The sequence below is a fragment of the Rosa rugosa genome, chromosome 2 (genome assembly GCF_958449725.1).
Source record: "Rosa rugosa chromosome 2, drRosRugo1.1, whole genome shotgun sequence".
In the NCBI taxonomy this organism is placed as follows: domain Eukaryota; kingdom Viridiplantae; phylum Streptophyta; class Magnoliopsida; order Rosales; family Rosaceae; genus Rosa; species Rosa rugosa.
The window spans coordinates 136,726-159,724 of record NC_084821.1 but is presented as its reverse complement, the minus strand read 5'-3'; the positions used below and the strand labels follow the sequence as shown (position 1 = coordinate 159,724).

At 38.4% G+C, this 22,999-nt stretch overlaps 4 protein-coding genes across 5 annotated transcripts in view; 2 read left to right on the top strand and 2 right to left on the bottom strand.

The window, feature by feature from the left end:
* Positions 1–6,022: 6,022 nt before the first annotated feature.
* On the bottom strand, positions 6,023–7,895 carry LOC133731507 (expansin-A1-like). The gene is made up of 3 exons (XM_062158873.1): positions 7,228–7,895; positions 6,827–7,139; positions 6,023–6,732 (listed from the first exon to the last, which is right to left on the bottom strand). The coding sequence occupies exons 1-3, from the start codon at positions 7,358–7,360 to the stop codon at positions 6,423–6,425; spliced, it is 756 nt and encodes a 251-aa protein (XP_062014857.1). The 5' UTR covers positions 7,361–7,895; the 3' UTR covers positions 6,023–6,422.
* Positions 7,896–10,008: 2,113 nt separating this feature from the next.
* On the bottom strand, positions 10,009–11,566 carry LOC133731505 (uncharacterized). The gene is made up of 2 exons (XM_062158871.1): positions 11,126–11,566; positions 10,009–11,038 (listed from the first exon to the last, which is right to left on the bottom strand). Exons 1-2 carry the CDS (start codon positions 11,300–11,302, stop codon positions 10,205–10,207), a joined length of 1,011 nt encoding a protein of 336 aa, XP_062014855.1. The 5' UTR covers positions 11,303–11,566; the 3' UTR covers positions 10,009–10,204.
* A 1,232-nt stretch (positions 11,567–12,798) lies between these two features.
* On the top strand, positions 12,799–16,830 carry LOC133731506 (uncharacterized). The gene is made up of 9 exons (XM_062158872.1): positions 12,799–12,976; positions 13,155–13,293; positions 13,839–13,926; positions 14,138–14,197; positions 14,733–14,795; positions 14,923–15,123; positions 15,208–15,319; positions 15,445–15,662; positions 16,393–16,830. Exons 2-9 carry the CDS (start codon positions 13,163–13,165, stop codon positions 16,483–16,485), a joined length of 966 nt encoding a protein of 321 aa, XP_062014856.1. The 5' UTR covers positions 12,799–12,976; positions 13,155–13,162; the 3' UTR covers positions 16,486–16,830.
* Positions 16,831–19,270: 2,440 nt separating this feature from the next.
* The window catches only part of LOC133731987 (kinesin-like protein KIN-14T), a 14,224-nt gene continuing 10,495 nt past the window's right edge, over positions 19,271–22,999 (top strand). Inside the window, exons 1-11 of one of the 2 annotated variants that reach the window (XM_062159443.1) lie at positions 19,271–19,520; positions 19,768–19,881; positions 20,005–20,294; positions 20,410–20,493; positions 20,683–20,850; positions 20,977–21,083; positions 21,215–21,390; positions 21,570–21,731; positions 21,851–22,066; positions 22,348–22,385; positions 22,735–22,862. In XM_062159443.1, the coding sequence (XP_062015427.1) occupies positions 20,066–20,294; positions 20,410–20,493; positions 20,683–20,850; positions 20,977–21,083; positions 21,215–21,390; positions 21,570–21,731; positions 21,851–22,066; positions 22,348–22,385; positions 22,735–22,862 (1,308 nt within the window). In that variant the 5' untranslated portion in view covers positions 19,271–19,520; positions 19,768–19,881; positions 20,005–20,065. Of the gene's footprint in view, positions 19,521–19,749; positions 19,882–20,004; positions 20,295–20,409; positions 20,494–20,682; positions 20,851–20,976; positions 21,084–21,214; positions 21,391–21,569; positions 21,732–21,850; positions 22,067–22,347; positions 22,386–22,734; positions 22,863–22,999 lie in introns of both variants that reach the window. The other variant, XM_062159442.1, reaches the window with a different exon arrangement.

Here is a 22,999-nt window from a genome sequence, read left to right as displayed (position 1 = left end):
CACCACACCACTGGATCTCCAGCATCCTCGGCCCACCACCATCTTCAGTCGACCTTAGTGGCACCACAATCATCGCACCACCCACAAGGAGCGCCTCTTAGATCTGTACCCATTGATTTTAATTATCTTTTTTAAGATCTGGGTTTTGTCAATTTGTGCATGTTCTATGAAAGAAATGGTATCTGTAGGGTAATTTAATTATGGATTAAATTATGTTTAGTCCCTGTACTATGACCATTTTTTCGTTTCAGTCCCTGACATTCTCAATTAATCTGAAAAGTCCCTAACGTTACAATTTTCGTCTGATTGGTACACTCCGTCAATTCGGGCCGTTAACTTGCTGATGTGGCACTCCAAGCCACACCACCTCAGCAGTTTGCATGCCACTTGACCTGTAAATTGTCCAATATATCCCCCATGCATTTTTCCCCATTCTTCACCAAAAAATAACTCCAAAGTGATTCAATTTTTCACTCCAAACCCCCAACTGCAGTCTAGCATACCAAAACAGATGCTTGAATGCAACTATGATTTCATCATTTCAAAGCAATTACTGAAGCCAACTGATACAAACACACATATAGTAATAACAAGACAAGACTGAACAAATTAACACACTCTGCAAAACATATGCAAATTAACACACTCTGCAAAATAGATGCAAATTAACACACTTTGCAGAAAAGATATAAGACAAAGGCAAAACAAATTTCATATACAATTTTCATCTCATATACAAGGCAAAACAGATGCAATTCGAACCAAGCTTAAAGAAAGTCGAACCTAGAAATCGAACCAAGCAACTGACCAAGCTTGAAGAATCTGAAATCGAAAAGTCGAAAGCCGAAATCGAACCTAGAAATCTTCATAAGCCTTGAGGACGTCTATGCTTTGCTGCTTCACCTGCTTGAGTTCGAGGCGATTGAAGATTGAAAATTGAATACCCAGAAGCGATTGTTCTTGAATTATGATCACATGAATCATCCATCACTCTTTACAATACTTTCATCATCTTCATAAAACAAACAAATAAAACCAAACTACACTAACAATCACAGAAACTGACCCAAAATCACACCACAACAACAAATTGAATGCTTATTTCACTCACAGAAATACAAAAAACAACTAAAAGGTTCAAAATTCATCGGGAATTTTACTTACAGAAGCTGAATTGTAGCTGAAAAACCCAAGCTTTATGAAGATTTGGAGCAGAATCGGATGAATTAGAGCAATGAAACGCCCCTATTTTCGAGAAATCGAAGAAATTGGGAACCAAAGCCGAACCAAATGTAAAATTGATGGAGAAATTGACCTCCGAATGTAAAATTGATTTGAAAACTGAAATCTTCGATGGCCACGAGGACCCCAACCAAAACACCGGAATCTCTATCCTCAACTGCAAGGTCACCTCAGACCTCCTTCCGGTCAAATCCACATTCAGACCACTGTTCTTTCCGATCTTGAACCTCTCCTCAAACCTCTTCTTGGTCTCCTTCAAGGCGGTGACTTTCTTTTCCTTGCTGGTGAGCACGTCCGGGTGACAACCTCGAGATCGATGTCGAGTGTGTAGAGCGTGGCAGAGGATCCTAAAGGAGGAACACGACCCTTGCGACCTCCGTAGGGACCCTGAAGGAGGATCACGACCTTGTTTGGCTTCAAAAATTTGACCACGGCGACAACGCTCCTCCCTCTCTCTAAGCTCAGAAAGCTCCCTTGGATTCGGTGTGAGGAAGAACATGTTGCAGCAAGAAGAAAAATAGAGTAGAATAAAAAAAAATTAAAAAGTTAAAAGGGGAGGGCTATTCTTGACATTTTACCATCCACTGTGCTTACGTACGTGGCGCTGAGTTGGCATTTAAATTTATGCCACGTCAGCCAATTAACTAAGCAATTGGACGGAGTGTACCAATCAGACGGAAATTATGACCTCAGGGACTTTTTGGATGAAATTAAAATGTCAGGGTCTGAAACGATGTTGGAGGCAGAGTACAGGGACTAAACAAAATTTAATCCTTTAATTATTTTCCTTTTCTTGAGATCTAGGTTTGTAAAAGTTGAAATCTGGGTTCGTAAAAATTGATCATTGAGTTGTATTTGGATTTCGATAGTCTATGCTTTTCTATATCGGTGATGCTGGTATTGCTCGCTTTATTTTTGTTTGGTTGGCTGTAATTTATGGCTAGAGCCAAGAATGTGGTCTAGGCAGATGCTCGCTCGAGAGCACGATCAATTTTTTTTTTTAATTAAAAAAAAAAAAAACTAGCTTAAATCTCGTAATGGGCCCGGGCCCGAACTGAACTTGTTCGGTTTCGGTACCGTCGGTATCAACTTTGAAAAATCAAGATCCCGTACCAAGATATATTTTCGGTATCGGGCTCGGTATTAGCACAAAATCGGCCCGTGCCTAGCCCTACAAGCAGCTAAGATTTACAAAGACAGAACTGGGCACAATTCTTGTCTACAATCTGTGCATGCCCTCCCGTCCTGACCCTTTCACTTTGGGCTTCCTCTCTCGTGTCCTCATCTTCACACTTAATTATGCAATTCCAATATTCTTGTCCAAAAACAAGGATTGTCAAGTCGATTTGATTAAATTTGGGATCCTGGGAAATCAAGTGCTTAAGGAGGTGATGATGGCATGGTTCTCGTTGCATTCCTGGTCGTTAGCTTGGGCTAAGGGTGGTGACACTTTCGAAGTTGAGAGGAGGCCTGCCACAAGCGGCCGATGGCCCGTCGATACATTTGACTGGGGGCACCGGAGGCGGGAGTACGTCTGTCGGCGGTTCAAGGACAAGAGAGAGGGCGTGGAGCTCTAACTGAGACATGGTGCTTATGTCTATATGGGTGAAAGAGTCTATAGGCCAAGAGCTGACTTCAAGATTATTGAAATCAAACAATACTTTGACATTGTTCGTCATATCCGAGCTTTGGAATTTGAGATTTTAGTTTCAAGTTTTGAACAAAATCTTTAGCCGGAATTTGGAATCTTTAGTGGAAAAGATGATTCAAATGAAGAAAAAGTAAGAAAGAATAACCAAGAAGCAAGGAGAAGGTGATGATCAAAATTCTTCTTTTGCATTCCAGTAAAAAAAAAAACTTTCTTTTGCTTTTTTTTTTATCATATGAAGAAGAACTAAGGATAACAAAAAATAAAGGGTAAATTGGTCATCTAATGATCAATATATGCCAGCTAGCAGTCTCCGTAACGGCTCCAGATATAAATATTCGGTCAGTGTCGGAACCTCGGGTACCATTTTGAAGACTTGAGGTATAAAAGTTTAGAATGCCTGAAACGTCAGATACTGTACAGACAATTTCCCTAAAAATAATCTAATCATCTCTAGCTTCTATCTCTCTCTGAGAACCATAATTCCATCATCATCTTTTGCATTTCTTTTGTTCACCATTGATGATCGATTGTCGAATTGCTGTCTAATATGATTTTATACAATGATTAGTTGAGAAACCGTCTTTAACTCTCCTAACTTTAATTAAGGAAATACTATGATCATGTTCTTGAGCTCGTATTCTCAAAAGGGGGATCTGCAACTAGATTTTGTTGACTGATAGAGAAAAAAGAAAATTTCATCAAGAAATTAGAAAAGTCACTATAAAAATATAAATAACAATCTAATTCGTCTTTTTTCTCAATTCAAGAGTGCCTTTTGATTTCTCATAATATATATTGCGGAAGATTTTTTTTTTGGGCAATGATTAAATATTTTTTCAATTTGATCAATTGCTCAAACAACCCACCATGAATTTGGAAGCTGGGCTTGATCAAAGTGTAATTTTGTTCTTTGCCTTTTTATTTGAAGAACACCCATTTCTGTTTCCTTTTTCTTTTCCCGTGCCGCTTCTTAATTCATATGAGGAAGATAAGCTAATCTGGACACATTCTCCTTCGGGGCAGCTAACGGCTCGTGATGCATATAGTTTCTTGAGTCACAAATTTCCTACAGTAAGTTGGGGAAAATTAATATGGTCTAAATTTATTCCTCCCCGCATGTCCCTCTTGGCTTGGAAAGTTTTAAAAGGACGTGTTCTTTTAGAGGATTTTCTTCAAAGACGTGGGGTATCTCTTGCATCAAGATGTGTTCTTTGTAATCATCACGGTGAGTCCGTTGATCATATTTTTTTGTCTTGTTCCTTCACGACAACAATTTGGCGGCGTATGGCAGAGTTGTTTGATTTGGGTGGGCTTCATGGTTCTCTTGTGGACATATTGCATCATGGGTTGGCTGGTCGTAGTCCCCAACTACGTGAACTTTGGCTTGCATCATTTGTGGTGGTGCTATGGTGTATCTGGCACTTCAGAAACAAGGTAAAATATGATGGAATTATTGTCGAGCTACCCATGGCATATCAATTGATTAATGGACAGATCTTAGCTTCCAGTAAGCTTGGTTCAGGTACTATGTTTAATAATGTGCAAGAGCTAATTGTTTTGAAAAGGTTTGGGGCTACATGCAGGCCACGTAGAGCTCCTTCTATCATTGAGGTTAATTGGATCCCTCCTATAATGGGTTGGGTGAAAATTAATACAGATGGCTCTTGGAGGAGTGCCTTAGATCAAGCTGGCTATGGTGGTGTGTTTCAGGATTTCAAGGGTACATTTCTTGGTGGCTTTTGTTCTAATCTTGACATTCCAAGTTCAGTGGCAGCTGAGGTAATGGCGGTTATTAAAGCAATTGAGCTAGCTTGGATTCGAGATTGGAAGCATGTGTGGTTGGAGGTTGACTCAACTCTAGTTCTTCATTTTCTTAAATCACCCAATTTGGTGCCTTGGCAAATTCGAGTGGAATGGGGTAATTGCTTACACCGCATCTCTCAAATGCAATTCTGGTGCTCTCATATATTTCGGGAAGGGAATCAAGTTGCAGATGCTCTTGCAAATTTTGGTTTCACTTCAGATACTATGGTTTGGTGGGACTCGCCCCCGGATTTTGTTGCTTCTTTTTGCAATAGCTAGAGATTTTATGGGGCTTCCTAATTTTCACTTTCGGTAGTTTTTTGCTTGGTTGTTTGGTCAGATGTCTTCCAACTTTCTTACTGGAGGGGTTAGGTTCATGTCCCCCCTATCTAGTTAGTCTTTCTTCTTTCTTCTTTTATTAATAAATTTGGGGGGAATTTTCCTCTCTCATTCAAAAAAAAAAAGTGTTTGCTGTGCTCGAAGGTTTTGTCAATGGTGAATGATGATAAACATTTGCTTTGTATTCATTGTTGTGGAAGTGTGGAGAATAAGAGGTACATAGAGATATATGGGAAGTTTAATCACAAAAATATGATAGGAGTTGCAAATGCCAATGTGAGAGGTTTGAATAGAATCACCAAAAAAAAAAAAAAAAACACGCTATGTGAAGGAAAAAAAAAAAACACTGTGAAAGAAACAAATCCCAAACAGATAGAACATACACATTTGAGATGAACTAGAAGTTCAAATTATTGAACTTTTGGATTATCAATGAAATAATAAGAAAAACACATAGCAGAGTTCGATTAACTCAGTATACTTCTTCATAACTATCTATGAAATAACAGTCCGAGTTCCAACAACATATACTCAGCAAACAACAGTAATAACTAATAAACTGATAAGCAATCTTGAGTTAACATTTTACCCTGATCATTGCATCACTGTATTTGCTATATGATTTGACAATTGATGTATATATATATATATATATATATATATAGGATTTTTCTCAGGTGCGGACGTCCGTACCGAACTTTCGGTACGGATTTCCTGTTTTCGACAACTTTCCGGCCACATTTTTACATCTTAACCGTTCAGTTTTAGGTCCTAATGTATAGATCACCTCTGCAAAATTTCAGCCAATTTGGTGATCGTTAAGGCATCCAAAACTGCAATTTACACGAACGGACCGAATCTGTCGAACCGGAACCGTTCGTATTTATAATGGTAAATTGCAGTTTTGGATGCCTTAACGATCACCAAATTGGCTGAAATTTTGCAGAGGTGATCTATACATTAGCACCTAAAAACTGAACGGTTAAGATGTGAAAATGTGATCGGAAAGTGGGGGAAAACGGGAAATCCGTACCGTCCGCACGGTACAGACGTCCGCACCGTAGCCGGACTATATATATATATATATATATATATATATATATATATATCCCTGTCTCTCATCTCCTTAAGAAAGCAAGTCGACTAACAGAATTCATAGAAACCACTCATCGAGCGGCCGGGTGTCCACCTTTGTTCACCTCAGCCAATGTCCATGAAAAAAAAAACAAGATGTATTAGCTAGCAGCTAGCTAGGCTTGCTCAGATCCAGTTGCGTGCCTTGTGTATTATTGAGCACCACTAGAAAGACCCAAAATATATCAACAATGACAGAGGATCAAGTTAGTTTTGGATTAATTCATCAGAAGTTAACCAAGGAGCTAAAATCTTAGAACTGGCCTCCAGTGTAGGTTTGACCAAAAGACCAGTTGGGAGGAGCCACATTGTTGGAGACAAGAGAGCGTCCATCACTGGTTGTAACCTTGAAAGAAAGGGCTTGGCCATTAAGATAGGAGTTGCTTTGCCAATTCTGACCCCAGTTCCGGGACATGGCCATCCAACCGTTGCCACTTTTCGAACCTTTAATAGACACACTCACTAGATCACCAGCTCCACCCACATTGGTTATAAGCACCAGATTGAAGTAGGAGTGCCCATTGATTGTAAATCTGATTCCACCCTTCTTGCTACAACCAACCCTGGATGCAGGATGAATAATGTTGACATATAGATCTCAAACATACACATATGCTTAAGAAGGTATCTACAAAATTGAGTTTAATTTATACATACCTTCTGTATTGCACAGGGATAATTCCGGCTTTGGATTGAGCAATGTGTTGAAAAACAGGCTGAGATAGATCAAAATGACGCAATGGAGGATTGCACCAGCCCCCAGCGTTATTAGGAAGAGCGCCGTTGGGTGGGCAGAAATTAGTTGCAGTTACTACTATGGATCCTGGTAAGCACCATTGTTTGTCATTCACACATTTAATCTCATAGCAACCTCCACAACTCAACCCATTATTGAACAAAGCAGTACTGAGTGCAGCTGTGTTTGTTCCATACCCCTGGCTATAAAGATTTCCATAACCACAAGCCCCACCTGCGATTAAGTCACCCCAAATTAAGTTACAAGTTACAACCACCATTAAATATTCTATATGATGATGAGCTTATATCAATAAACTTACCCATTGTCCCTGAAGCATCACTGCCTCCATAGAAAGTGGCGTGAGCATTTGTCCACCCATTACCAGAACTCTTCACAGTCTGTGAAATGGCAAGAAGGACTACAAATATGATGCACGTACGATATTCATCCATAATTAATCTGCAGCCCGGGAACTAGCTAGATTGCTCCCGTTGATGGGAGAAAAGAGTTGATCAGTGGTTTCTGATGATGAATAAAAAGGCTGATGGGATTGTTGGGTTTATATAGATGTGAATGCTGGGGCAGGGATTACGAGATGGGATATGATCAAGGAATATTTATATGTAAATTAATCAATGGCCAAAATTTGGAATAAACAAACACGGACAAAGTCACAAAACAGTATACTGACAATTAACTAACTTCATGAGTAACTGAAACTAGCTAGCCAATATATAAATCAAATACCAAGCTTGCTGAAGAAAGACTCTTTATATAAAATGGCAGTTTGCGCCCAGCCTGGCTATTAGTGCAGTCAAGTGGACTTTTGACCTTCTTTTCATAAACCAAGATTCCTTAGATAATACTTGAAAAATAATTATGATCAATCAAACTATGAAGTATGAACCAGTAGACACCGGAGAGTTTGATAGCAGTGTAATATTGCAAGTAATAAGATTATAAGATTGCCATGCGTTGCCGATGAGTGCTGTATGCATGTGTGTATTAAACAATTACAGGTCTCAAAAGCTAAAAAGATCGACAGAGAGTTGGGGATGACATTTGTATTCTGTAACTGCACCATTAGAATCATGTTAATTAGGCTACCAGGCTTAAGCTGATAGAGAATGACCAACAATATAAATCGATAAGTTTATACCATGCACCACTAGTAGTACAACCTGCATGTGGATTATTGTAGGATAAGAAGGGCTAAATATATAATGGATTACATACTTTTCTATGGAGACTATTTAATTCTAGTTCTATTTTCAATGACCAGCAAGTATGGTGGTAATAATGGATGAATGTGCCCGGGTTTTCCTAACTAAATGAACATATATGTTTGATCGTGGAAATGCATACGCAAGTGGGCAAGTGATCAAGTTTGGATGACAGCAAGTCTCCCATAGTCATACTCAGATGACAGTTTATATATAGTTATTAGTTAAAGTGTAACAGAAAAGAGAAAACAGTAACAGACGATGATATGCGCGCATGGCCCTTGGACTGGAGTACTTTTAATTAGTCAGCTGAATGAAAGCATCAGCATTCCAAGAACATGAGGTACTCTTTCTTGGTATTACTTAGGTTCTTTCAAGAGCCTGAGGCCAATTTCCAACCTTTCTCTCCTTTTCCTCTCTAGCTTTTCTTGGCCGGCGCGAATCTCTTCTGTACGTTATGTATTATATAATGTACATTTATATACTTCTCAATTCACTTGTACTTTATGATCATCTATTCATCTTTCTGAATTCCAACAGATGCTGCCCTCCGCTTCTATCCCTACAGCTACTAGCAAGAATCTTAACTGTTTCAGAAGTTTACTGCAATCAGCTACCTGCATCCTCAACTTGACCAATTACCATTTCTGCATTGCGAATAAAAATTAATAGGCACCAAACCCCCATTATTTTATATCTGATATGATTTTTTAGATTGAATATATAGCAGAATATTCACCTAAATATTCTAACACCCTGGTATTTACTTAAAATTAAATTTGGGTGCCCAACTAGGCACATGGAAATGGAATCAATGGATGATGGGGGCAGGCATTTTACTTTGACTTTATACAGAATTTGTGATACATTAGTTCTTTATATGCCAATTGCCATGCCTGCTATCGAAATTTTGACACCAGCTGCTAGTCTGCTACTACTAGTACAAAGAAACGAATCTCGATCATATTTATATATAGAGGGATAAGTTAAGGAGATTGGGGAAAACTTAACTACCAAAAATTCAGGATCTTATCAATTTTATCAAAAGTGCTTAGCATGTGGCAAACCGTCTGTCAAGCTCAAAGAACTATATATTATGAATGAGAGAATCACAATCTTCGATCCCACGCTATACTCCTTTCTGGTACAAACTAAGAACCTTTTTCTGCACTTTATTGGGCAATCTTAACTGTAACCATCTGCTACATACGTATAATCCTTTTTGTGAATCATGATGCCACCGCGGCCACTTTTTGAGTACAAATGTCCAATCTTTACAGGTTAACAAAGCCTATTATGCCCTACAGCACTAATGAACATAACTTCTGTACGTAGTATCTAGCTAGGAGCTTATATATATATATATATGAAGCTTATAATTTACTTTTTTGGTTGCCTAGCATCCATGTAATAATCGAAAAGCTTAAGTCCTGTTGCACGCTACCATAATTACTAATGGTATCTATGATTTTTAGTCTGGCCAAGACACTTACTTGCATCATGAGCAATCACACCTATATATGGTTCAAGGTTGGTCATCTTATTTTAACAAAACTCTTACTGCTCAAAATCATCAAAGCTAACTGTATGTTGATCCTGAAATTCGATCGATCTAAGTGGCTCAAGACAAAATTAGAGTCCAATATTGTCCATAGGACTTGCATGAAATTGAAACACATTGCTCTTCTCCCTTGAAAGAAAAAATAAAACCATTGAGGTGAAATTTGCAATTTCCCTAATAATAATGGAGAGAATATGTGGCTTTACCATCAGATATAAGCAAAAAACATTGGATTTTCTTGCACATAGATAGAATCAAAAGGATATGAACTATACAAATATCAGTATGCAGTATTATAAACAAATAACCAACACATGCATATAAGGAAAAATCTCCTTACTGATCGATAATTAGCATTTTGAAGGTGAAACTGCAAGAGTCATCCACAATTACTATTACCAAAGGATTTCACTCGTTTCAAATCAGAAGAGTATTAGTGATGGTGATTGTAATTCTGACCGCGTATACATTGTCAGTCATAAAACAGGCTTTAAGGACCCTCCCTCGATCTACTAGTTATGATCTGAATGCTGTATGGTGACTAATGGCTTAACAACACAGTAATTGCCAGCTGGAGTAGTTTTGGATGTGGTACTGCAGGAACCAGCAGTAGCAGCAGCAGCAGCCTTGCCTTTCTTACAATTATTATATCTGCTACAATTACGTGCTGCAGGAATACTACGATCCATAGCATGCATCATTGATCTTCTCTCCATTTCATGTCTCTGCTCACCTCTGCTCCTCATAGTGATCATGTTCCGTTGACTCTGCTTCAAGATGTAACACAACTTTTCATTACTACTACCTTTGAATTTACCACCAACACTTACTGGTACTGGCATGGCGTCTAGCCCCATCAGTTTGGCTACTACACCTGGTTTGCACCATACGACACTCTCCCCTGCTAAAGTTGCTGGCAAACGACGACGATACAAAGACCTCGTGGTACTGCTACTTGCATCACGACCCATTGATGAGCATACATCTGAGCTTCTTCTGTGATCACGATGAGTTGGCCTCAGCTTTTCCTGTCCTACAATACCAATATGATCCTGCTGCAAATGTAAGTTGTTTCTGAAGGAAGAGCGGTACATGGCATCCCTGCCATCAAGAGAGAAACGAGGGTACTGATTCAATGCATTCCTTGCAGACCGCAAAATATCTGAATTATTTACGCAAGACATCCTACCCGGTCCTCGCATTATTAGTCCATTCATATCAATATTGTAGTCATCGTCTTCGTGGCCCTCTTTCATGAGCTGCAGCTCCTTTGATTTTCTTGCAATCTCCTCTTCCAAATCCAACTTCAATATCATCTCCTCCAACGTTGGCTGCCTTTCCATTTCCTGAAGACGATATTGATGATGATCAGTATTAGCAGCAGCATTTTGCCAATGTTTATTAAAGCCAGAGTCGACATTGACAGGACCTACTGGGGAGGTATGATCATGATCATGTTGACTAAGAGCAAGACCAAGGGGGCTGGGGCGGCTATTGCCGTGTTGGTTGAGGGTAGAGGTTGAGCCATCGTCGTTGCAGAAGTTTCTCAAGCCTTTCTTCATCTTCGATCCCAGAGAGTTCTTCAGGAGAAATAAGGACACGTCTCTCATTGATTGCTAGAGGGAGCACGCACCACCGCCAGAGCATCTAGTTAGGAGATGGATGCGGATGAACTGAAGACAGATCGAAGAGGTTCTAGCTAGCACATACAAATTAAACTAGCAGCTGTTTTTTAGGTAGCTAGGACATACAAACTAGCTGAATGGGAGCGGTGTAGAGATATTAGTTGCATAGAAGTAGCTCAGGCTAGTTAGCTAACCTTTAATATTAATAGCATTCACATGACAAACGAGAGCTAGCCAGCCTTCACAAGATTTTCCCCCGCACTCTGCAAGACCCTTTCCATCAATCAATCCACTAGTATTATAGCTAGTAGTTAGTACTGTCTCGATCATAAATCATAATAAATCCATTGGTACAAAATAAATATTGTTAATTTTCTTTTGAATCGGTTGAGGTGCATGATTAACATTCACTCTCTAGCTAACCTGTTTAATTAAGAAGGTAAATGAAAAGGATGAACTAGCTAATGCATCAAATGCCCGCCAGAGTCCAGCACCAACAGGATTAATTATAGCATGAGCGGTGCATGACCTCTCACCTTTATACTTGATTGCCGGTGGAATTCTTGTGCATACCTTAATTTTAAGAGATTGTCCAATGAGATTGCGGATGTTGACATGCATGAACAAACAGAGGTGGCGGATCTATGAACGAATTTTTCTTCCTCGGGGATAGCCAAAAGCATCACTAGCTAACACTCTGACCCAAGTAGCGTGGGAGAGATGAAGAAGTATGCACTCCCTAGCTCATACTCTATTTGTCTTATTGCCCTTAAGTTTTTTGAGACAATTTATCGAACATCTTACCCTTGACCCTTCTAATGGGGGATCCATTTTTTTAGTCATTTTAAGGGATCACTCATTAGGCCCAGTTTTCGATCATATATTCATATCTTAACCGTTCAGTCGTTTAGGTATATATGAGTAGATCATCTGTGCAAATTTTCAATCAAATTGATAATCATTAAGGCATTCATAACTGCAATTTACAATTATGAACACGAACGGTTCAGGTTGGATATATTCGGTTAATCCATTGATTTAACTTGGTTCGATACCTTAACGATCATCAATTTAGCTGAAAATTTGCAAAGGTGATGTGCTCATATATACCTAAAAACTAAACGGTTAAGATGTGAATATGTGATCGAAAAGTGGGTCTAATAAGTTATCTCTTAAAATTGTAAAAAAATTGGATCTGTCACTAGAAGGGCCTTGTTGAGGCTTGATTAACTTCAAATGTATGCTAAGGCCCAAGATCGGCCCAAAGTATATACATACCGGTCCGGGCCTATAAACACTTTCAAATTTATCTACAAAGATGGACCAAACGGTCCCAGGTCGAGACATGTTGGGTCGGTTTTCCTAATTTTCGGGTTAAAATGCTCAGACGTCAGACCTCTATTTGACCAAAAAAAAAAAAAAACAACTAAAGGGCCTGGCGATTAAAAGTAGGGATGATTGGGCCCAAAGTTCAGAATAAGTGATTGGATGAGAGTCTGGCTTGGCATTTTGTAGGTAGAAATCTCCAGTAGCCAAGGGAGAAAGGCGTCGACAGATTCAATTGGTTTTGGGAATCTGATTTCTGAATTCTGAATTCTGATAATACCAGCAAAAGGATTTTCTGAATTTCTGATCAAGTTTCTCAGCCTCAGCCCTCAGGTTGGTCCCCAAAACGATCTATTAGTTTCCTTGTTGCCCTTAGATTCGCTATATCAGATTGGTTATTATTTACTTATCTATATTTGCATCGATCTCTGTTCGCATTCGCATATGGATGGATTCGAATGCGTAATTCGAACGAGGTATGAATCTGATCTGTAACATGGATTGAGTGCAGGACCAAAGATGAAGGCTGCTCTACCTTTGCTAGCATATTTGGTGGCTTTGTTGCTTGCCTCTCAGATTCCTTCAGGGCTTACGATGCCCTCCACTTACAACACAGTGCCAGCTTTCCTCTGGTCACCGCACTACCATCAGTATGTGTTACCTTTTCTTTCTTACTATTTCAACTCAAGTCTGCCTGCCGTGTTCCATGTCACTTTAATTTACCTATGCTGCCTTCCTATCAAATTGAGGTCCATTTAGTTTCAAGTAATACGGGTAGTCAGTTTCCTACATCAAACACAATGGCAGTGCTAGCTTCAGCTCGTCCAATCCATTCAAATCCAAAAATTAGTCTAGTCCTGTTCAGGCCAATGATGCCATGCAAATCCTCTTTTCAGGAGATGAAATATGACCTGGGAGACAACAGGGTGGCTACCCTGTGGGATTCATTTTTCTATTTTTAATCTAGCCCTTCAGTAAAAGATTAAAAGAATCTATTTTTGACTCTTGGATAGAGCCTTGCCATATCAATATTCCTTACCGTGTCATCTCCTTTGATGGCAGCGTGCTGTGCACATAGAGATTTGGTCAAATAATGGAACATTTTGGTAGCAACCATCTTAGGGGTTGAGGGTTGTTTTCTCTAAAGTAATGCTCTTTGTTCTTAATTTGCTGATTATATGCTTTCAAATAACAGAGTCAAGGCAGCCATTAATTACCAGACTATCTCTCCGAAGGATTTAGCAAAGTCTGTGCTTTCAGAAGGGGGCTGGTCGAACTTGCTGGTATTTATTTCTTCCGTTTTCAGTGGTAGTTTTTGCAGTTCTTGTGATGTCTTAGACTTTATAACGTCTCATTTCAATGAACTGCAAGAAGTACAAATTCACTCTTCTGAGTTTATATATATATATTTTTTTTCTTCCTTTTCACTCTATATTTATAATTCCTCTTGTACTCTTGATTTTATCTTATATATATCTTTCTTCATTTCCGTAGTGCCCTAGCAACGAAGTTCATCAGCCTTTGGACCTTGCTCTTGTCTTCGTTGGTACAGAGGTAAGAACACTGGATATCCTCCTGTTATCATGTAACTTTCTTTATGTGTTCCAAATTCCAAAGAAATCCTTTTTATATTTGCTACCTGTTACTATAGCTGGAGAAATATGCAAAACTGAGTCAATAGTTTCATATGATTCATGACTTCCTGTGCTAACTTAAATTAATCTGGATTGTTTGTAAGCTCGAACTTAATCTGGCTATTCATGTTTGTTTACTTTTCAAAGTACTTTATGTTTTCATATTTGGCGAATTAATGCATAGATGATTTGCTAGAATCAGCAGTCTGCTTGTTTTGCATTAAGTATGAGACCAGGGGAAGGAAGTGAACGAATATTACATTCTTATACAATTTACAATTCAGTATAACCATTACACTCTGTCACTGTCTAAGAACCATACAAGGCCTTAATGGTTATGATTGAGACAGCTTCACTTTTTGGATGTGGATTTGTTATTGACATTGTGATACAGTGAAAACCTTTTTGCTGTTGTATATTTTTGGGGATACTGAAATAATTCCTTTGTTTCTTAGTTGCAATCTTCGGATATTTCTGCAAGCAAACATGCTGATCCAGCTCTTGTGGACTTACTCAAAGTAAGTGGAATTTGCTAAATTGCATTTAGTCTTTGGTTGGAATTTATGATTCAGGAGTCAGATCACAAAACTACTTTATTTTTCAAAATTTCTGCTTTATTAGCTAAAATTCTATGCTCTTGAACAGGTCTCTTTCACACAATCAAATTTCTCCATGGCATTTCCCTATATTGCTGCATCAGAGAAGGATGCTATGGAAAGTTCTTTAGTGTCAGGGATGTCAGAGATCTGTGGGCAGAATTTTGGATTCAATAATGTTCGTTTCTCGGAGTCATGCTCTGTGGACAGTGATAATGTTCAAAAGCTTTCAGACCTGCATTCGGTCCATGTAAGTCAACTTGATAATTGTGTATTACATATTCAGATATATCACAAAGATCTGATATATTTTTTTCCTCAAAAAATTGGACAGGATTATCTTCTTTCGAGGATGGAGAAAAGATCAAGTGGGGAAGCAGATTTGGTGGTGTTCTGCCACAAAGGATCTGATTCTTCAAAGGAACTAGAACACCCACATTCAGAGAGTAGGTTAAGTTGAACTCAACTAGTTGTTTATGTGATTAATTTACTCAAATCACACTGGTCTAGGATGTTTATTATAAGATTGGTCTTAGGACAAAGCCATAACACATATTTGGTGGCTGTGCAGGTGAAATTTTCTCTGAGATTATTAGTTCTGTGGATCAGTCTGGGGCAAAATATGCCGTTCTGTATGTTTCAGACCCCATTAAATCAATCCAATATCCTTCTCATCGAGAGTTAGAAAGGTTTCTCGCTGAAAGTGCCTCAGGAAATGCATCAGCCAATTCGACAGCCTGTGATGAAGTTTGTCAGATCAAATCATCACTTCTGGAGGGACTTCTAGTTGTAAGTTTGTCTTTTGTTTTTCCTCTTTTGGTTATTCTGTGGTTAAGTGTTTGTAGATAATGCTTCTAGGAACACTAATGGACCAAATTGCCACTGTTGTTGCCAGTGCTGCATGACATTTTTTTTTTTGGTCTCATCCATATTTCTTACTTATAGACAAACTGTACCCTGGCATTTCTCAGGTATCTAATTTAAGTTGGTGGAACCTCTATCTTTATGCTAAAAAGTCTGTTTGGCCTCTACTAAATGTTTAATCTGTACATGCATAATTTGAACTAGTTCATACGTTCACCTTGTTCACCCTCTTGTCATTAAACAATTTTCACCTTAAACTTTGATACTCGTAACAGTTCTTTTGGGAACTTACCTTTTAAGGGTCATCTCTGCCAAATATCAAACAAATCGAAGATCGCTTCACCATCCAATTGTATCAAATAAATGGACGGTTTTGGCAACAATTAAGATCAGCATGATGAACCATTCATTTATTTGACTCACGGATGACTAAAAGATCTCCAATTTGATTGGTCTTTTGCAGAGACAATCTTTACAATATGCTTTTCAACATGAAAGGTTTGGATTATGAAAGTCTAAAGTGAGACTACATTAATTGCTAGTGTGCGAGCAAGTTAACCCCTGCGGTGAATTGAAGAATCATCCTTTTTTGGGGTTCTTTACAGTACATAGTATGGCTGGAGTTCTGATATTGTTTCTTTTTGCAATGGATCAGGCAATTGTTCTGCTTATAATCTTAATATCAGGCATCTGCTGTATGATGGGCATTGATACTCCCACGAGATTTGAGGCACCCCAAGAGTCTTAACTTATTGCACGTGCATGATTTCTCTTATCTGCTGTGGTGCTGGGTATTGTTGGGTTTCACTGGTTTGAGCATCACTCAAAGCAGTTGCTTGTTATATATAGTTGCAGCAGGTGGTTGTTGCCTTGTAATATTGCTCAGGGTCATTCTATTTTGTTGGTAATAATGCAATATTTCGTCAAGATTGCATGTCCCTTTTAGGTTAGTTTGTAGAAGAATGTGTATCTTCATGGTTATGGTTTTGACTTGCCTTTGTAATTGAATAACTACTGAATTTTTTTTTTTTATCATTTGTTATGATAGGGACGAAAAACAGAATAACATATCATCGCCTTTTTCATTGTTCAAGAGCTAATTTTTCATGCCGGTGTCCAAATGGCATGTGCTTGAAATGTAGGGAACATCACCCCCATTCCTTTACAGTTCTTCAAGATCTGACTAGAATGTGTATATCATAACCAAAAAGACTAGAATGTGTATCATATATAAGATGAAGAATTGTTTTTTGGGCCAATCATATAAACTCACTACTATTTTTCGCAAAGCTATTGCTCACGAATTGAAAAATTATTGTCATTAAAAAAAATAAAAAATAAACTATTGTCATTCACGATAATTTTTTTAAGTTATTGGCATATTTTGAAAAGTTTTTGTCAAGAAACCAAAAGGTTACTGTTAGAAACTAAAAATATTGTCGATGAATTAAAAAGCTACTACTAGAGAATCGAAAAATTACTCGTACATTGTTAGGTCAAACCCGACCTGACTGGATATCCGTTATCTAATCACATTTCAACAGTGGACTAGTGAAGATGTGTTTCACTCTTTGTCTCTTAGACACTTTTTTTTTTATTTTTGTTCTTTTTTTTTTTTGGTTATATAAAATAATGGCTGAGTGAGCTACCACTCCGGAGTTGGGAGCAACTTGGGTATGACCTCTCCTCAAGAGATGTTTTTCACAAGCTGAGGTTCGAACCAAAGACCTCCTATTACAAGGACAAGTGAATCTGACGGTTGAAAATAAATGCACAGTTTTAAATTGTTATAGTTTCTGCTTTTATATTGAATACATGTGGTTGAGATGCATTTGTCCCTCACAGTCCTTTAAAACTGTTTCTTAGGAGAGCAAATCTTAATTTACTAATGTTTTTAGCATTTCCCGACTTTAAAGGGTTGGCTTGTTGCAATGTTACATGAGAGATATCCCGGAATGGGGTATTTGAAGTCCTTGGTTTGTTTTCTTCCATTGGGTTTGCATTTTCTTTCTTTGATCAAACGGAGTTAGGACTTAGGATAAGGGAATTGCTGTGATATTTCACTCTTACTTTTCTTTTTTGCCACCTGAAATTTACCACACCATTATATGTATCTGCAGATTGCAGAAATGTGCACGACTCATGAGAGAGACAGGAAGCTAGCTGTGTAACCAAATTAAATGCAGACAAAGACAGTATTGCTCGTTTGATCCCAAGTCTCGGCATGGTGTAGTGAAACACATGGCATTGGTCTGGCAGAGAACAAAGAGAAGAGCCCCTTCCAGCTTACACATCTTTCTGATCGATTCACCACACACACCCCAACCAAAGTAAATAAACAGTAAAACTTCCGGCGTTGATTATGGTACTCTGCACGCTCGATCTGACGGCTTCGTCTTTCGAAAAATGGCTCCTAGTGATGCAAGTTGGTTTTTTGAGTCACATCCATCATCATTTCCTTTGCAACGATGGAACCTTATCCTTACCTTGAGCTCAGCACACCCTTTACTCCTATATATTGATGAAAATAATGCTTCCATTCCCCAACTAAACCATCCTCGATCTTTTCTTCATCCATCTATATATTCCTCCAATCTCTAATCGATCAATATGATCCATAATGCCCGCATGAATGATTTGGAAGCATGCATCCAGCTAGCCGCAGCAGCCTCTCGATCTATTGCCTTGCGTTAAGGTGTACAAGGTATTGTGCAGCCAAGGATGACTTGCCGTCCGTACGTTGTGATATTCTAGCTAGCTACCAAGCTACCAAGTAGCAAGAATGATAAAGTCAGAAACTGAGGCTGGCAAGTTGTCTTTGGCTACATGTTTCTTTCTACTCCTCATGCTAGGCCTTCAGTGATCGATACATATCACATTAGCTTCAGTTTTTCATCATTCCAGGTACTTATCTGGGTTACATCTCTGGATCCATCTTTATTATCAGAAAGTTGTTATCATAACCACCGTTGCCCCAACGCCCACAATTCCACAAAGGCAATGGGCCGAGTTTTTCACGACTCAGTTCGCATAGCAAAATATCGTCCGCTTTGTTTGACGTGTAGACACACAAAACTCTATAGGTAGGACTTAAAAAGAACGATATCTTGCTATGTCGACTAGATTGGGATAGAGTTGGACTCTAATACCATTTGTAAAAATCCAAAATTTTGTAGAAAAGTGCTACGTAACACTTTTTAATTACTATATCTGGATATAAATACTATAACTATTCCCAACTGAGACTTGAACTATATATATTCGCACATTATTCTGTCAATGTAATTGTAGGTTCTAAGTTCACCGAGTTTAATAAATCATTAAATAAAGTAAAACCTTGGACATTGTCTGCTTCTTTGGGGTCATCATCGCAAGTTGCAAAGGTAGTTCTTTGGTCTATTTTGGTCTAGTTTGTTGTTTAGCCTATTGATTGGTATTTGCTGGCGTAGATTGCAAACACAGATAAATCACTTGCTTGATTGATCAACTCGATCAAATAGCAAGTTATAAGGTAATGACAGCTCTGTTACATTCCTGAGCAATTTTTCACCCCAACCATCCACAAGAAAAGAGTGAAAATGCATCAATCATATGCAAACTTGAAAATGGGCCCCTCGCCAACAACCAGCTTTTGATGCTCTTGTGCAATTGAAGTGGTTTTGTCAAGAAGCAAAAATCCAGTACTGGTTACCTGGACCTGTTTAACAAATGAAACAAATGCAATCTTGTTTGATGGTTTCTTTCTCATGAGGAGGATGAGCTAGCTTCCAGAGATAGCTCAAGGTTAGCTCAATAGAAAAAACCAGTTCCCCGCTACGTGTTGAAAACTTCAACAGGCTTTTGGTCCTATGTGCAACAGAGACATAAATTCTTCCTTCAGCATTGAACCAGCTATTCTTCTGATTTTTTTTTTTTTAATAAACAACCATTTATGGACTTCCTTCTTTTCTTAGTTGCAAATACATTGTTGGTCTGAACTCTGAAATGGGAATATATTTTCTCTTATTCAAAGCTTTTGACTGTATGGAAGGCAACATATGACCTCGTCTGGTCTTTGATTCTTGGGAGTCCAGAATGACTGCTGAAATTCAATTTCACAAGGCAGGAGTTTTGAAGCTGTGAGCTCCTGCATTCAGTGATTCAGGTAAGTAACTTGTTCATAGTATCTCTCTGTGTTTGATTTGGTTGCACTCTCTCAACCCCCAATTCCTTATGGCTGCAGACATTGAAAAAGATATCTAAACTTATTCATTTGTTTACTATACAGAGTTCAGTTTCATATACAAAGGGGCTTACATTACATTTACAGTTCCAGAAGAAGGAAAACTATGGCATCAAGAACAAGAAAGCCTCTCCACAACCTTGCTGAAACAATTCATTCCCTGCTAGGACAAAAGTCGCATCTTACTTCCAGTTGGGTTAAATCTGTTTGTCATATAATAATAAACCTACCTTCTGAAGAGCAATCAACCGACTTAAGAACCACAAATATAGAGACAGTGAGTGCTTCAGAGAATCCTGATGATGAATTAGGCAATCGTACCTCAAAGATTACAGGTACATTCTTGGTATTTATATCTGCAGCATCTCTTTTTGTTTCCTGTGTGCACCAAACGACAAATAAGATGCATGTTATACTGTTACATTCTCCATCTTCTACTCTTGACCGCAGATGAACTTGCTATCTTGACTGCCCGGATAAATGAATTGAACAGACAGCGAAAGCAGTTTCTAAATGAATTTCTGGATTTGAAAGGTTTGTTATCTTCAATGGACATCTATTGAAATGTAGACTGGAAGCATGATGCTGCACCAAATACATTTACTCTCCTTTCAAAGAACCAATTCTGCTTACTAGTTTGACAGGAGAGTAATTGTACTTGGTGCAGAACTTAATGAAACAACCAAAATTGCAGAAGTATGCTCAGTATGTTTGTCATTGCAGGTAATATTCGAGTATTTTGTCGTATAAGACCCATTGAAATGGGGGAGAACTTTGGCCGTTTTAGAAGTGTTGTAGCTTTGGATTCAAGTAATGTTTTTCTAAGATTTTCGGATAATAAGAATAAAAGTTACAGTTTTGACAAGGTTTTCCACCATGGCTCATCGCAAGGTACATCAACGCTTTCTGGTTGTAAATTTGGCTATTCTAGCCTTCATATAATCATTTATGTGTTAACCTACCTACACAACTAGCTCTCTGTCTATGACTAGGAATATGACTGTTGAAAATTTTCAGATGAAGTCTTTTCAGAAGTTGAACCGGTTATCAAATCAGCACTGGATGGCTATAACGCTTGCATCTTTGCATATGGACAGACAGGGACAGGGAAAACCTTCACCATGGTTAGGGCTCACTACCCGTCTCAATTGCCTGCATGCTTTCCGAGATATATTCGGAATTAAAGTGACTTAAGTATGATGTTTATGGTAGTTCTGAACTTCTGAATGTACTTGTTCTGGTCTAAATTTTGTAGGAAGGAATTCCAGAAGATCCTGGAATGGTGCCCCGTGCAATTGAAGCACTGTTTAAGCAAGCCACGGATAGCAACCATGTGTATCTCTTTAGTTTCAGTATGCTTGAGATTTACATGGGAAATCTGAGAGACCTGCTAATCTCTCAACCAACAAAGCCAATGGATCCAATGCCATGGTAAGAATATAGTTATAGAATGGTTGAAAGATCCAGAAAATTACATACATGAATCCTCTCATGGTCTACTTACACACATGAAACGTTATTGGCTTAGCACCTCCCTTGCTTTCTTTGTTAGTTGTCCTGTCTCAAGCCAAGCTTTGCCTTCCAAAATAATCCTACTTTTATTTGAACAGCCTCTCAATCCACACAGATCCAAAGGGTGAGATTGAAATTGAAAACCTTGTGGCTATTCGAGTGAGTGGCTTGACCCAAGCTATAAAACTATACAGATTAGGGTGCCGGTTCAGGTCAACTGCATCGACAAACTGTAACATTACCTCCAGCAGATCCCACTGGTAAATATTTCCCAGGAACTGGCTGCCTCAGATATGTCTTTAGCTTTGGTTACTGATTTTGGAAATTTAGAACAAAAAATTGTGTTCTGAGACCATCCTTCTTATTTCTGTTTTAACAGCTTGATTCGCATATCAATCACATGTAGTGGAGCACCTGAGAGGCGAAGGGAAACAAATAAAGTTTGGTTTGTTGATCTAGGGGGAAGTGAGCGTTTGCTGAAGACAAAGGCATCCGGGAGAAGACTAGAAGAAGGAAAAGCCATTAACTTGTCCCTTTCCTCTCTGGGAGATGTCATCAATGCCCTTCAACTCAGAAAGGGTCATGTACCTTATAGGTAACTCACAACTTAAATGAGTTATTGGTCATTAATCCTACCATTTGAAATCAGCAGCATATCTCCTATTTTGTTAGTGAAATCCAAAAGTAAGCTTATAAAGATACCAACTTTCTTTAAGTAAGATGACTTCTCAATTCTACAAGCTTCTTATAGCATGTAAGCGTCCATCAGCGCGCTATGATTTACTTTAATTGTATACTTACGTAATTATGAAAAGGAGGCTGCAGCACTATGAACAAATACCTGAATAACTCTTTTTTTTTCTCTACTAATGACAGGAACAGCAAGCTGACACAAGTTCTTAAAGACTCCCTTGGTAATCACTTTACCTCACTGGACTCTAGTAACATCCTTATATGTAGTGACTACCAAGTAACGACATTCCCAGTCCAAATCTCTACTATATACATGAGGTTGTTCAGTTGTTACTTTACAAGATCTGCCACTGAATTAGTTTTTGGAGGTCAAAAAAAAGAAAAAAAAAAAAAAGAAACCAGGCATGCATCAAATTGCTATATGCATTATGTAACATGGATGTACAAAAATTAATTCATCAATGTACCAAGCTGTTTTATGCCTGCTCTTTTATAATTTATTCTTCACCTTTTCTATTCATCATTCTGGTGTAAATATCATTCATTCCCTTGATTTTGTTTTATCTTCAGGAAGGGACTCAAAAACTCTGATGCTTGTCCATGTAAGTCCTAAAGAAGAAGATCTCTGTGAAACAGTATGTTCTTTGAACTTTGCAACAAGAGCGGGAACTATCCATCTGGGGAATACAGACTCGACTGTAAGTACATGTGCCATTCTATTCTTTACATTTCTTCTTTCTATAGAACTAGGATCTTTAACAGATGTTTCTTTCGCCCTTTTATTGGCCAAGCAACAAACTGTAGATTTGACTTACGACTGAGATATTTTTCATCA